The sequence below is a fragment of the Rhinatrema bivittatum genome, chromosome 4 (assembly GCF_901001135.1).
Source record: "Rhinatrema bivittatum chromosome 4, aRhiBiv1.1, whole genome shotgun sequence".
Classification (NCBI taxonomy): Eukaryota; Metazoa; Chordata; class Amphibia; order Gymnophiona; family Rhinatrematidae; genus Rhinatrema; species Rhinatrema bivittatum.
Window position 1 is genome coordinate 146984198 of NC_042618.1, and position 14993 is coordinate 146999190.

A 14993-nucleotide genomic window follows, 5' to 3' on the forward strand; every position below is an offset into this window, starting at 1 on the left:
TAACTCGACTGCTATGTGTTCAGGCGCTAGCCAATGTTGAGATTACTTCCTGATAATCTCCTTTTCCTTAGTGTAGACAGATGGACTCAGAACGAATGGACTCAGAACGAATGGGTATAGTATCCGCGTGCTAGCAGTTGGAGACAGATCTGACGTCAGCACGGGTGTATATATACCCCCACAGGAAGCGTAGCAACTCAGTAATCTTCCTTGCAAAAGCTGTTATGGATGTGTGTACTGACGCTCAGTGAAAAGTGAAACAGGATTCCCCTGACCGATTGATAGTAGCTGGGGACCGCCAGCATTCCCAAACGGAAGGCGTTGACACCTGGTAGAGTGTACGCTCTTATGGAACATATGACATGGCTTACCTTGAATCGGTGAAACCCATGTACACAGGCAGCTGGGCGGGATGCTGAGTCCATCTGTCTACACTAAGGAAAAGGAGATTATCAGGTAAGTAATCTCAACATTTCCTGGCGAGTAGCCAGATGGACTCAGAACAAATGGGATGTACAAAAGTTTTACTCCCAGCCTGGGCGGGAGGCTGCCTGAGGACTATGTAGTACCGCCCTCGCAAATGCTGAGTCCTCCCTGGCCTGACATCCAGATGGTAGAACCTGGAGAAGGTATGGAGGGAGGACCACGTCGCCGCTTTACAGATTTCTGCAGGCGACAGCATCCTGGATTCTGCCCAAGATGCCGCTTGTGCTCTGGTAGAATGAGCCTTGACTTGTAGAGGCGGAGACTTCCCGCCCTCCACGTAAGCTGCTCTGATAACTTCTTTAATCCAGCGGGCGATGGTGGGCCGAGAGGCCGCTTCCCCTTGTCGTTTCCCGCTGTGCAGGACGAACAGATGGTCTGTCTTTCGTACGTCCTCTGTCATGTCCAGATATCTGGGCAGCAATCTGCCTATGTCGAGATGGCGTAGCAAACGCCCTTCTTCTGATTTCTTCAAACCCGCCGTGGTAGGCAAGGATATAGTTTGATTAAGGTGAAATTGTGAGACCACTTTAGATAAAAAGGAGGGAACCGTGCGAAGATGGATAGCCTCTGGAGTGATTCTCAGAAAGGGATCACGGCAGGACAGTGCTTGTAGCTCTGAGACGCGGCGTGCTGAACAGACCGCCAATAAGAACACCATCTTCAAGGTTAAAGAACGGAGAGACAGGCCCCGAAGGGGTCTGAAGGTGGATCCCGCGAGGAAATCCAAAACAAGGTTGAGGTTCCACAAAGGCACTGGCCACTTCAGTGGCGGACGAATGTGCTTAACTCCTTTCAGGAAGCGAGACACATCTGGATGCGTGGCAATGGTCTTGCCATCCCTCCTGGGACCATAGCAAGACCGTGCAGCTACCTGCACTTTGATGGAGCTGAGGGAGAGACCCTTCTGAAGCCCATCCTGCAGGAAATCCAGAACAATAGGAATTGTGGTCGCATGTGGATTAGTGCCATGAGTATCGCACCATGCTTCAAATACTCTCCAGATCCTTACATAGGTGAGGGATGTGGAAAACTTGCGAGCTCGGAGGAGTGTATCTATCACGTGCTCCGAGTAACCTCTTTTCTTCAGTCTAGCCCTCTCAATGGCCAGACCGTAAGAGAGAGTTGAGCCGGATCCTCGTGGAGGATGGGACCTTGACGTAGAAGGTCCCGGAGAGGAGGCAGGGGAAGGGGCTCCCCTGCCAGTAGTCTTCTCATGTCTGCGTACCAGGGTCTTCCTGGCCAGCCTGGTGCCACTAGAAGAACTAGGCCCCGGTGTTTCTGAATCTTGTGGATGATGGCGCCCAGCAGAGGCCACGGAGGAAAGGCGTATAGCAGAGTCCCTGGAGGCCATGGCTGCACCAGGGCATCGATTCCGTGGGAGAACGGATCGCGCTTGCGGCTGAAGTATCTGGGTACTTGAGCATTGGACTTGTCCGCCAGTAAATCCATGTCCGGAATCCCCCAGTGATCCACAATCATCTGGAAGACTGTGGGTGACAGCTGCCACTCTCCTGGATTTAGGCGTTCCCTGCTGAGGAAGTCTGCCGTGGTGTTGTCCTTCCCGGCAATGTGGACGGCGGAGATGTCCTGAAGATTCGCCACTGCCCAAGCCATCAGTGGGGCGATCTCCAGAGATACTTGGCGACTTCTGGTTCCGCCCTGACTGTTGATGTATGCCACCGTGGTGGTGTTGTCGACATCACTCTGACTGCTCTGTTCTTCAGTCTGTGAGCAAATCGAAGGCATGCCAATCGGACTGCTCGAGCCTCTAGACGGTTGATGTTTCATGCGGACTCTTCTCTGTTCCACCGCCCTTGTGCGGTAAGGCCTTCGCAGTGTGCACCCCAGCCGCTCAGGCTGGCATCTGTGGTAAGCAGAGTCCACGTGGGGGAGGACATCTTCGACCCTCTGCTCAAGTGGTTGGACTGCAACCACCACCGTAACTGGGTCCGTACTCTGGCAGGAAGAGGTAAGTGCATGGAATAGTTCCGTAGACGAGGGCTCCAGCAAGAGAGCAGGGAGTGTTGTAAAGGTCTCATATGGGCCCTTGCCCAAGGTAGCACTTCCAGGGTGGATGCCATGAGACCAAGAACCTGCAGATAATCCCAAGCTATGGGCCGACTGGCTCCCATCAAGTACTGGATACGCGTCTGAAGTTTCAACCTTCTCTTGGTAGTGAGACTGACTGTGTCTGCCTGCGTGTCGAACTGTACTCCCAGGTATTCCAGTGACTGGGAAGGCTGTAGGCAACTCTTGCTGAGGTTGATTACCCAGCCCAAGCTTTCCAGAAGGGCGATCACTCTGTCAGTTGTCCGATAGCTCTCCTCTCGTGATTTCGCCCTGATCAGCCAGTCGTCTAGGTAGGGATGGACCAGAATTCCTTCCCGTCTGAGAGCCGCTGCTACCACGACAACCACCTTGGTGAAGGTCCGCGGTGACGTGGCCAATCCGAAGGGCAGAGCCCGGAATTGGAAGTGGTGACCCAGAACCTTGAAGCGTAGGTAGCGCTGATGATCCGGATGGATCAGGATATGCAGGTAGGCTTCTGACAAGTTCAATGCCGTAAGGAATTCTCCTGGCTGTACTGCGGTCTTGACGGAGCGCAGAGTTTCCATGTGAAACCTTGGGACCCGCAAGTATCGATTGACTGACTTGAGGTCCAGTGCAGGCCGAAAGGTGCCCCCTTTCTTGGGTACCATGAAATAAATGGAATAGTGTCCAGAATTCACTTCCCAGGCAGGTACTGGGATGATGGCTTTCAAGGACAGGAGCCTCGCCAAGGTAGCTTCCAATGCCGCCTTCTTGTGTATGGGACATGAAGATTCCACAAACCTGTCCGGAGGGAGATGATGAAAGTCCAGATAATACCCCTCTCGGATGATGGCGAGGACCCACTGGTCCGACGTAATCTCGACCCATCTGGGGTAGAAGAGGGTTAACCTGCCCCCTATGGCTCCGTCCCCCAGATGAATCGGCGGAATTTCATTGTGAGGCGCGGCCGGGACCTGAGCCCGGGCCTGCTCCCCTCTTGCGCTGCTTGGTCCGAAAGGACTGATTCCGGGCCTGAGGACGCGGCGCCTGATAGCGACTCCTGTAAGGAATGAAGCGCTGTGAACTCCTGCCCTTGGAGGGCCTTGGAAAGGCGCGCTGGCTCCTTCGGAACCGATCTTCCGGCAGTCTAGGCACTGGAGAGGCGCCCCATGTACTGGCCAGTTTATCAAGGTCGCTGCCAAATAGGAAAGAGCCCTTAAAGGGCAATCTGGTGAGGCATGTCTTTGAAGGCGCATCAGCTGACCATTTCCGGATCCAGAGCTGCCTCCTGGCAGCTACGGAGAATGAGATCCCCTTGGCTGTTGTCCGGACTAGATCTGATGCAGCATCCGTGAGGAACGAGAGAGCGGACTCCATGTCAGCTGCTGGAGCGTTGTTCCTGACATGTGACAAACAGGCACGCGTCACCACTGTGCAGCAGGTTGCAATCCGCAAAGAGAGAGCTGCCACCTCAAAGGTCTGTTTCAGAATGGCGTCCAGTCGCCGGTCATGAGGCTCCTTGAGGGCCGTCCCCCCTTCAACTGGAATGGTAGTGCGCTTGACCACAGCGCTAATCAAGGCGTCCACCTGAGGACACGCCAGCAGGTCCTGGATAGCCGGTGCCAATGGGTACATGCCCGTCAGGGCCCGGCCCCCTTTGAAGGAAGCCGCTGGTGCCGCCCATTCTAAATCTATCAGTTGTTGTGCTGCTTGCAAGAATGGAAAATGGTGGGCTGTAGGGCGAAGACCTTCCAGCAGGGGGTTCTGCGCAGAGGGTACCGTAGCGCTAGGACCTGTAATATCCAACTCCGCCAGACACTGAGACACCAGGTCGGAGAGATCCTCCTTAGGGAAGAACCGCCTCATGGTTCTATATGGCTCAATCCCTGGGGGAAGTTCCCCCTCGTCTGGGAGTTCGGACTCGTCCAGTGAAAACTCCTGGTCTGACTGATCTGGGCTGTCCAGCGGCGGGAGGTCCCGCTCACGATAAGGGCGTGAGGGTCCAGGAACAGGCTCCGCAGGAGCCGCCGCCACAGCAGCCGCCGCAGTCGCAGCCACCGCAGAAACCGCAGGAACAACAGGAACCGCAGGAACAGTGGGAACAGCAGGGCCTGGACGGGAAGCCGTTTGCATCTGTACAAAGGCATGAATCCCCTTAAAGAGATCCACCCAGGAAATTGAAGCAGCCTCTAATCGCCGGGATACAAGATCCTCCGGGATTCCCGATTGGTCGAGACTGCCCGCTAAATCCGGGGTAGCCCTTGGGGAACTGTCAGCAAATCGTGGCTGAGACTGGTCCTGGCCCGAGGGCCCCACGACCTCCTCACATTGGGCACATAGGGAGTCTGGCTCGTCACTGTGCGTGGCTCGAAGCTGGCATGAGGAGCAGAGGCCGAGGGCTTTAATGCCGGAGGCAGGCGGCGCCCCCGCTGAAGCGTTCTGTTCCATTGAAAAGTATGCGCTGAATAAAAAGCGGGCACAATATACGCTTAAGAGAACAGGCGCTCAATAATATGCGGCAGCAATATACGCTGAATACAATAGGCGCACAATGAGAATATGCGGCAGCAATAGGCGCTTAATACAACAGGCGCTTAATAATATGCGGCAGCAATATACGCTTAATACAACAGGCGCTCAACAATAATAACAATATGCGGCCAATATTGCCCACAGGCGCCTAGCCCAATACGGCTCACAATATACGCACAATGATAAGCAATAGGCTCTCAGCAATATGCGGTTAGCAATACACGCTCAATGGCTTTCAATAGTCTCTCAGCAATATGCGGTAGCAATACACGCTCAATGGCTTTCAACAGGCTCTCAGCAATAAGCGGTTAGTAATAAACGCTAAATGGCATTCAATAGGCTCTCAGCAACAAGCGATTAGCAATACACGCTCAATGGCATTCAATATACTCTCAGCAATAGGCGGTTAGCAATACACGCTCAGTGGTATGCAATATGCTCTCAGTAATAAGGCAATATACGCACAAGGAGGAATAGAGCTGCGCCTATTACGGGCGCTCAATACCTGAACACGGCCCACAAAATGGCGCCCTCCACGGCGTGCCATGCCGCCGATCCTCTGTTCCTCGGAGACCAGAAATAAGAGATGTACGCCTTACCTGATCCTAGGCACTTCCCGGCTGGAACCCGGGCGGTCTCCGGCTGCGGGGGGAGAGGGCATGTACCTTCACCGCCACGTTTGAGGATATGCACCCGCTGCCTCGTCCACGCCGGGACCGAGACGCCTCGTATTCCTCACCCGAACCTCGCCCGGGGGCTATGTCCCTGCCGCGATTCGGCCACCGGACCGAGGACTTAAACCTCCGGGGGATCACGGAAATCACCCCGGGAAACTCTACTGGGGGAGGGACCTTAGGGTATCACCGTAGGAGTGCGGGGCTCGATGTTGTAGAAGTTGTAGTTGAAAGAAAGTAGAAAGTAGAAAATAGAAAGTAGATTTGGAAAACACGCTCAGCGAGCGTGCAGACTCTCCAAACTGCTTTGGAGATGGAAATTACTGAGTTGCTATGCTTCCTGTGGGGGTATATATACACCCGTGCTGACGTCAGATCCGTCTCCAACTGCTAGCACGCGGATACTATACCCATTCGTTCTGAGTCCATCTGGCTACACGCCAGGAAATGTAGTTTTATAATGTATATTGTGCATTGATTGTATTGTCATTTTAATTAGGTATGTTTTTACTGTAAACCGCTTAGACGGTCAGGTCTCTGCCCAATTTGCAGTATATAAAATCTTTTAAATAAATAAATAAATCATAATGTGAGTAAAAAGGGTCCAGAGAGACTCGGCTTTCTTATTGGAAGATCTTTGCTTCAGCAAATAAACTTGGTGCAAAGCAGGGGCAACATTCCCCTCTTCCTGCACTCTCCCCCACTGCTCCTGCCTGCTTCTGGGATGACATTGCCTCATCAACTGCAGACAAAAGTCATTAGGTACTTGTGACCACCCCTCCCCCAGCAGACACTGTGAAGCGGGAGATGCTTACGTTTTCTCTTTATGCCCCAACCAGTGGGGGGGGGGGGGGGTTGTCTGGAGAAAAACTCTCCCCCCCACCGCAGGCCTGACATAGACCAGTACCTGTAATGCTGCCATGGCATCCTCACATGGGTCATTTCTTGCTGGCTCCCACCCTATGGACTCCTCGACCTCCAGAAAACACTTCCCACTCTGTCCTGCTGCTGCTTGTAACCAGCTGTCCCTGCTCTCCCAAGTCCCGCCAGCAGACACACTCACAGCCTCTTCCCCCCCCCCCCCCCCCACACACACACACAGAGTTTTAAAGACACAGGCACCCAGCCAAATTGCAGGCAGAAACGCTCACGCAAACAGAAAAAGGAAGAAATGCTTCCCTGCAGTTTTTTTTTTTCTCCAGGGGTCAAAGGCCAGGGCAGCAGACAGGCAAGGGGAAAGGAGTGGGAAAGAACCAGCACCACTGGCTTTCAGTCCTCCTTGGATGTTAGGGCTTAGGCAGAAGAGATATCACCGACACTCCTGTTTCCTTGTACTCTCAATCAGAAGTCGGGGGATTCTAAAAAGACCACACTATCCCTCCCTCTGAGAGTCCATCCGCTTTCCCGCGGCGACCAACGCGATCGGAGGACGCCCGAGCAGAGGCAGAAGCAGGAGCTGGGAGAAGGGGCCGCGCAGTCGGCGCTTGAGCCCGTCGGGGTAAGGCCCACTTTTTTCTCGCTCTTACCTCCGAGGGCCCCTGCGCCGACCACGGGCCATCAGGCAGCTCATCTGCCTGCCGTCCTTAAACCGACGAAGCCCTCAAAGACGCCGATCGCCTTACACAGGCGCCCCTCCTCCACTGGACGCACACGTGACATCATCACCCCTCGACCTAGGGGGATTTAAACTTGGGAGCCGCTCCCAGGCGCCGCACGTCGCGCGCACGAAGGAGCGCGACAAAGGGGCCTGCCCCTTTGTGCGCCCCTTCGTGCGGACCCTGAGAGCGGAGCTGAACCACACAGAGGCAACCAAACACACAGCACAGCCTTACCAAACATTCATCATCCAGACTACCACTCTTCCAAACAAGCCCTCTACAATACAGACAACCCAATGAGACGCCACAGTCTGCACTAACGACACAGCTTAAACAATAAGTCTTCACTGCTCAGACAACCAGAATCCACAGTTGCAGACAAACAGACTGCACTGACTGATAATCAGACTACACAGACATCACAAATAACGAAACTAACTAAACTACCAGACGCCATCACCAGACAACTCAACCACTACCCAGACAACCAGACGCTATCACCAGACAACTCAACCACTACCCAGACAACCAGACGCCATCTCCAGACAACTCAACCACTACCCAGACAACCAGACGCCATCTCCAGACAACTCAACCACTACCCAGACAACCAGACGCCATCTCCAGACAACTCAACCACTACCCAGACAACCAGACGCCCATCTCCAGACAACTCAACCACTACCCCAGACAACCAGACGCCATCACCAGACAACTCAACTAATACCAAGACAACTAAACGTCATCAATTAAACAACTCAGCTACTGATCTGACATCCAGTCGCTTCATCACTGACAACTCAGCTAGCTCCTAACAATGCAAAAAATGTGCCACGGTCTCCCAATACCGATTCTCCATCATCGAACGCTACTCACAGGAAAACCAAACATACTCTACAATCAACGCACCTACAAATCCCTTATCCCTATCATGATTACTCCAACCACACAACTTCTAGGATTCACTCTTTTTTCACTGATATTATTTAATGCTCAATCACTATCCAAGAAATCTCTGATTTTAAATGACCTTCTCCTAGATGCAAACCCAGACCTCTGTGCTATAACAGAAACGTGGTTTAAATCTACAGATATAGCTTTAATCAATCAACTACCAACTCAGACCTACGACTTTTTCTCGATCCCACGACAGAAAAAAAGGGGTGGGGGCATTCTCCTAGCAGCTAAGAAAGAACTCAGATTCTCTCATCACCCAATCAAATCTGACTCGAAATTGGAAACAGGTCTTTTCAAATCAGACTCTCTACAAATCCTTCTAGTATATGCCCCCCCAGGACTTCTAGAAGCGGATCCATCACCCTTCCTAGAAATCTTAGCATCTTATCTAAAACCAGACTCCCCAACGATAATCCTAGGAGATTTCAACTTGCACGTTGATAACACCACACTCTCTACCAGCTGCGAAACCATTCTTACAGCCATGTCTGCAATGGGATTCAAACAAATAATCAATGAACCTACCCACAAGGCAGGTCACATACTGGACCTTATCTTTGTGAACTCAGGTATAACACATTCAGTACAACCCACTTGCAAAAAAGTTCCCTGGTCAGACCACTCTTTAATCTCCACCACCTTCTCAATGACCCAAACGAGCAATAAACCCTCCCCTCAACACTCATTTCTCTACAGAAAAGTATGCGTCTCGGATGAACTCAGCAATCATCTAATCACGGAACTCTCACACATAGACGTCACATCACCTAATGCAGCCATAAATTCCTGGTCTACTATAACAGAAACTGTGGCAAACAAACTTTGTCCGTGGACAACAAAAAAAGTCAAACAAGGCGAGTCAAAAAGACAGCCATAAGAACATAAGAACATAAGAAATTGCCATGCTGGGTCAGACCAAGGGTCCATCAAGCCCAGCATCCTGTTTCCAACAGAGGCCAAACCAGGCCACAAGAACCTGGCAATTACCCAAACACCTAGAAGATCCCATGCTACTGATGCAATTAATAGCAGTGACTATTCCCTAAGTAAACTTGATTAATAGCAGTTAATGGACTTCTCTTCCAAGAACTTATCCAAACCTTTTTTGAACCCAGCTACACTAACTGCACTAACCACATCCTCTGGCAACAAATTCCAGAGATTTATTGTGCGTTGAGTGAAAAAGAATTTTCTCCGATTAGTCTTAAATGTGCTACTTGCTAACTTCATGGAATGCCCCCTAGTCCTTCTATTATTCGAAAGTGTAAATAACCGAGTCACATCTACTCGTTCAAGACCTCTCATGATCTTAAAGACCTCTATGATATCCCCCCTCAGCCGTCTCTTCTCCAAGCTGAACAGCCCTAACCTCTTCAGCCTTTCCTCATAGGGGAGCTGTTCCATCCCCTTTATCATTTTGGTTGCCCTTCTCTGTACCTTCTCCATTGCAACTATATCTTTTTTGAGATACGGCGACCAGAATTGTACACAGTATTCAAGGTGTGGTCTCACTATGGAGCGATATAGAGGCATTATGACATTTTCCGTTTTATTAACCATTCCCTTCCTAATAATTCCTAACATTTTATTTGCTTTTTTGACTGCTGCAGCCATGGTTTACTAACGAACTTAAAAACCTCAAACTTAACCTGCGTCAAAAAGAAAGTAAATGGCGTAAAGCCCCTTCCCCCTTTACACTTTCTACATACAAACTCGCCCTCCAATCATACAAGAGCTCCACTTTAAAAACAAAAAGGGACTTCTACGCACATAAGATTCATGACATTATATTCGACTCCAAAGCGCTATTCACATTTGTCTCCAATCTAACTCAGGCCAACCCTCCTGACATACCACCTAACCAAGCTCAAACAAAAGCTGATGAGCTGGCATTATTCTTCAGTAAGAAAATCACAAACCTGCTAACACAATTAAAGCCTAATACAGGCACACCAGCCAGCAATTACGCACTCCATAATAAAGACATCTCCCTCCAGTCTCTTGAACTCACCACTTCCTCAGAGATCCAAACACTTCTTAAGAAAATGAAACCCTCATCTCATCCACTAGACCAGATCCCATCTAAATTACTACTGCTAATCCCGGACACCATAACCAAAACCCTAGCGGACATCATAAACTGCTCATTCACCCAGGGTTTCTATCCAGATGACCTCAAACTAGCATCCATTAAACCGCTCCTCAAGAAGCCTAACTTGGACCCCAAAGATCCTAACAACTTCCGTCCAATCTCCAATCTGCCTTTCATTGCCAAGGTGATGGAGAAACTAGTTAACACACAACTATCTGATTACATAGAAGAACACAAAATTCTATTCCCTACTCAATTCGGTTTCAGAAAAGCTTCAAGCACAGAATCCCTTCTAATCTCACTGACTGACTACATTATATTGGGCCTCGACAAAGGACAGGCCTTCCTACTGATTTTATTGGATCTATCGGCAGCTTTCGATACTGTTAACCACGCCATATTACTAAACCAACTGGCGAACATCGGTATTGCAGGATCAGCACTAACATGGTTCAAGACATTCTTAGAAAACAGAGGTTTCAAAGTTAAAATCCACAACAAAGAATCCCCCAGATACCCATCTTCACAAGGAGTTCCTCAGGGTTCCTCTCTCTCACCAACACTTTTTCAACTTATACCTTCTCCCGCTTTGCCAACTGCTAAACAAATTGAACCTAAAACACTTCATATTCGCCGACGATGTCCAGATTGTGATCCCCATATCAAAGAATCCATCACTAAAGCTCTAGAACTTTGGGAAAACTGTTTTCAAGAAATTAACGATCTCTTATCCAGCTTAAATCTTATTCTAAACCAATCAAAAAGCGAATTCATGCTAATCTCTCCAGATAATTGCAAAATCACTACAAACCCGCCAGCCAACTTGCAAATCTCAAAAGTAAGAGATTTAGGAGTTTCTATAGACAACCGGCTAAATTTAAAATCGTTTATCAACCAAACAACCAAAGACTGCTTCCACAAACTGCACGTATTAAAAAGAATAAACCCCTATTTCATTTCCATGATTATAGAACAGTGCTCCAAGCAATAATATTTGCGAAAATTGATTACTGCAACTCTATCCTACTAGGCCTCCCATCATCCCACACTAAACCTCTCCAAATGATACAGAACACGGCAGCAAGAATTCTAACAAACAAAAGGAGAAGAGATCACATTACACCAGTCCTTAAAGACCTTCACTGGTTACCAATCCACTACAGAATAATTCATAAGTCCCTCACCACAATCTACAAAAATATCCATGGACTGGCTCCACTCCATCTACAAATAGCTCTCAAAAAACACTCCTCCAACAGACCCATCAGAGAAGCATATAGAGAATATCTACAAGTACCTCACAACAATACTACCCAACATATAACATTGAGAGATCGGGCCTTCTCCACAGCAGGTCCCCCACTATGGAACTCAATCCCCTTAGAATTACGACAGGAACCATGTCTTCCAACCTTCAGGAAGAGACTTAAAACATGGCTGTTCATGAAAGCATTTCCGGACCCTTAATGATTCACTTCCATCAAATGCAGCAACACTGAGCATCTTCTATTAAACTGAAACAGACAATACCAACCAATCACTACAATGTTTTACCTCTTGTTAAACTTTTTATCTCTCCTCTAACTCTAATCCCAGTTAGAATAACCCCTGTTTTATTGTAACTTTTTCTTCTATGCACTTGTTATACTTTTGTAATGTATACTCTTACGTTTTAGCTATGTACGTTATAATGTATTGCTCACCCCTTGTTTTATGTAAACAGACATGATACGAACTTCCGTGAATGCCGGTATAGAAAAACACAAATAAATAAATAAAAAAAATAAATAAATCTAACACTTCCTGCAGGTTTGGCACCTCTACCATCTGCTGAAGACAGAGAAATACTGAACTGCTGCTCACTGCTTTATAAGGCCGTTTCCAGCAAAGTTTTTCTTCTCTGTCTCAATCTTCTGGCAGAGGAGAAAACCTCAGACGTGTGGACTGATCTGGTATGGACAATAAGGAACTTTTTTTTTTTTAATACACAGAAGAAGTTTAATGATCATTTCAGACATGAGAATGTACAACATTTAGCAAGACAGGCCTTACTGCACACTCCCATTACCCCATTCCTCCAATCAGCATATTTGATATTGGCCAGCCTGTTTTACTGCATACTTCATTGTAACTAAAGGCATAAAATGGTGCAAGTTTTTAAATCATGCCACTTACCTGGCTGCTGACACCATGGCGCTCAGGAGGCCTGTGTCTTCGGCCTTTATTTGCAGGAGTAAACATGAAAGTGGGAGGCTCATCAGGAAAGTAATGCCAGTAGTTTCTTTTCCAAAATCTTGTATTTAGCCACTGAAATTGCCTTTGTAAAAAAAAAATAAAAAAAAAAATTTATATATGTATATATATATTCAGTGTTTAATCAACTGTAGCAACTTTACATACTTACTTTTACAAACTAAAATGAATGCATTCAAATATTCTTTACAGAAATAAGACCGTGTACTGTGGAAAGGAGTCTTATTATAATTAAGATGCCCCACTCCGGCCGAGTTTCGCCTGAATGGCTGCATCAGGGGCTGTAACAGTAGTAAATATTAAATATTATACCAATTAACCTTACAATTTTACATTTAAAAACATGAATATCAATTAGTCTAGACATCAGAACATATATATAAAAAAATTTTTTTAACACAAACATGTTTAAACTTATACATAAGGAAATATGTTTTTTACCTCAATTCTTCGGTCTGCAAAATGTTTGTAGCATTAAAATGGCACGGCGGTAAAAAAGATGGCAGGTTTATCTCTGTGTGAGCATAGCTGCAGACTTTAATCCGACAGCGTTAGAGGACATGATAGAGGACTTAGTCTGACAGTGCCCTGAATTATAACTCTAAAAATATGATCTTATGTATATTTAGATATTACCTCTAAATTAAATTAGATGGGTAAACTTCGTGGAAAAGTTTTTTTGCAAAATGTTTTTAACAGCACAACAGTAAAAAAGATGACCTGTTTAGTTTTGTGCAAGCGTGGCTGCAAATTTGACAGCAATAGAGGACATGATAGAGGACTTATGTCTGATAGCATTTTGAACTACAATTTCAAAAATATAGTTCTATGCACATTTAGAACAATTAATATGGTAGGATATTATTCTATAATGAGAGTAGATAGATAACCATCATATAAAATTGAACTACAGAAACGCCTTTAGCATCAAAATGGCACGGTAATTTAAAGGATTTTAGGCTTGAGTCCGGCAGCGATTAGTAATTCAATTGTGCCCAGTATTTATTATAGCAGGATTCTTTTGTAATATTAATTTTTTATTAATTCTTTATTTACTAAATTTGGATAGAATGAACACTTTTTAATATAATTTTTACAAATAGTTACCTACTGTATGTAACAATATTCAATAGAGAATAAAATATGAAGTTAATTAACATTTAACTCAGTTGATAGGTGGATAGTCAAATCACATATATATAGGAAAATTGATTCTTACCTGCTAATTTTCAATCCTGTAATACCACGGATCAGTCTAGACAGTGGGTTGAGCCTCCTGTCCAGCAGATAGAGACAGAGAAAAACTGAAAGGGTATCCTATATTAGGACAGTGCTCACCCTGCGCCCCTCAATGTAACGATATCAAAGCAGAAAAAACAGACTCGAAATGAATCCGAAGATCAAGCAAGTAACCAATCAAACCTGAAAAATAGAATGTTAACTTGAAAACAGGTCAGGAACAGCTCTTATATAGATATCCATGTAGGAGATACATCCGGTGCCTCAAAGTACTGTCATATCATAGTTCTGCAATGAAGAAGTCATTTCCCATGTATCTGTGCAGAAAAAGCTTCGAGCGAGCTGAAAAATAAAAAGGAAATATAGGGAGGGAGTCTGGATTGAGCCGTGGTACCACAGGAACGAAAATTAGCAGGTAAGAACCAATTTTCCTTTCCCTGTTGTACCTGGATCAGTCCAGACAGTGGGATGTACCAAAGCTTCCCTAACTAGGGTGGGACCAAGACAATCCCACTCGAAGCACCTGACTGCCGAAGGAATCACCGGTGCCTGCACGTAAAGACGAAAATGCCGAGCGAAGGAATGCAGAGATTTCCAAGCAGTCGCTCTGCAAATTTCCTGTGGAGAGAACAGCTGACTTTCCGTCCACGAAGTAGCCTGCGAACGCAAAGAATGGGCTTTTACAAACCATCCAGAACCAGACAGCCCCGACAAAGGTACACAGACATAAACCCCTCCTTTAGCCAGCGAGCAATGGTAGCTTTAGAGGCCTGTTTAACTATTTGATCCGCTCCAGAAAACAAAGAGATGATCGAAGACCCGGAACTCATTGGTAACCTGTAAGTAATGTAGCAGGATTCTTTTAACATCCAAATGCCTCAGGGACCTATCAGTGGTGCTTGCAACCTCTTCCAGAAAGAAGGCGGGAAATTCTACAGACCGACTGACGTGAAAGGAGGACACTACATCAGGCAAAAAAGTTGGAACAGTCTTAAGGGAAAAAACCTCCGAAACCGAAAAATGTAGAGAAAAAAAAACTCCCTACAGGAAAAAACCTGAAGCTTGGAAACTCTCCTTGCTGAGCAAAGAAACCAGAGTCACATCTACTAGGACTATCCAGGTCCTTGAGGT

At 47.2% G+C, this 14993-nt stretch overlaps 1 protein-coding gene across 2 annotated transcripts in view; it reads right to left on the bottom strand.

The window, feature by feature from the left end:
• BAZ1A (bromodomain adjacent to zinc finger domain 1A) overlaps positions 1–14993 on the bottom strand; it is a 514327-nt gene that overhangs the window by 389692 nt on the left and 109642 nt on the right. The window contains exon 8 of one of the 2 annotated variants that reach the window (XM_029598945.1): positions 12546–12663. In XM_029598945.1, the coding sequence (XP_029454805.1) occupies positions 12546–12663 (118 nt within the window). Of the gene's footprint in view, positions 1–12545; positions 12688–14993 lie in introns of both variants that reach the window. The other variant, XM_029598944.1, reaches the window with a different exon arrangement.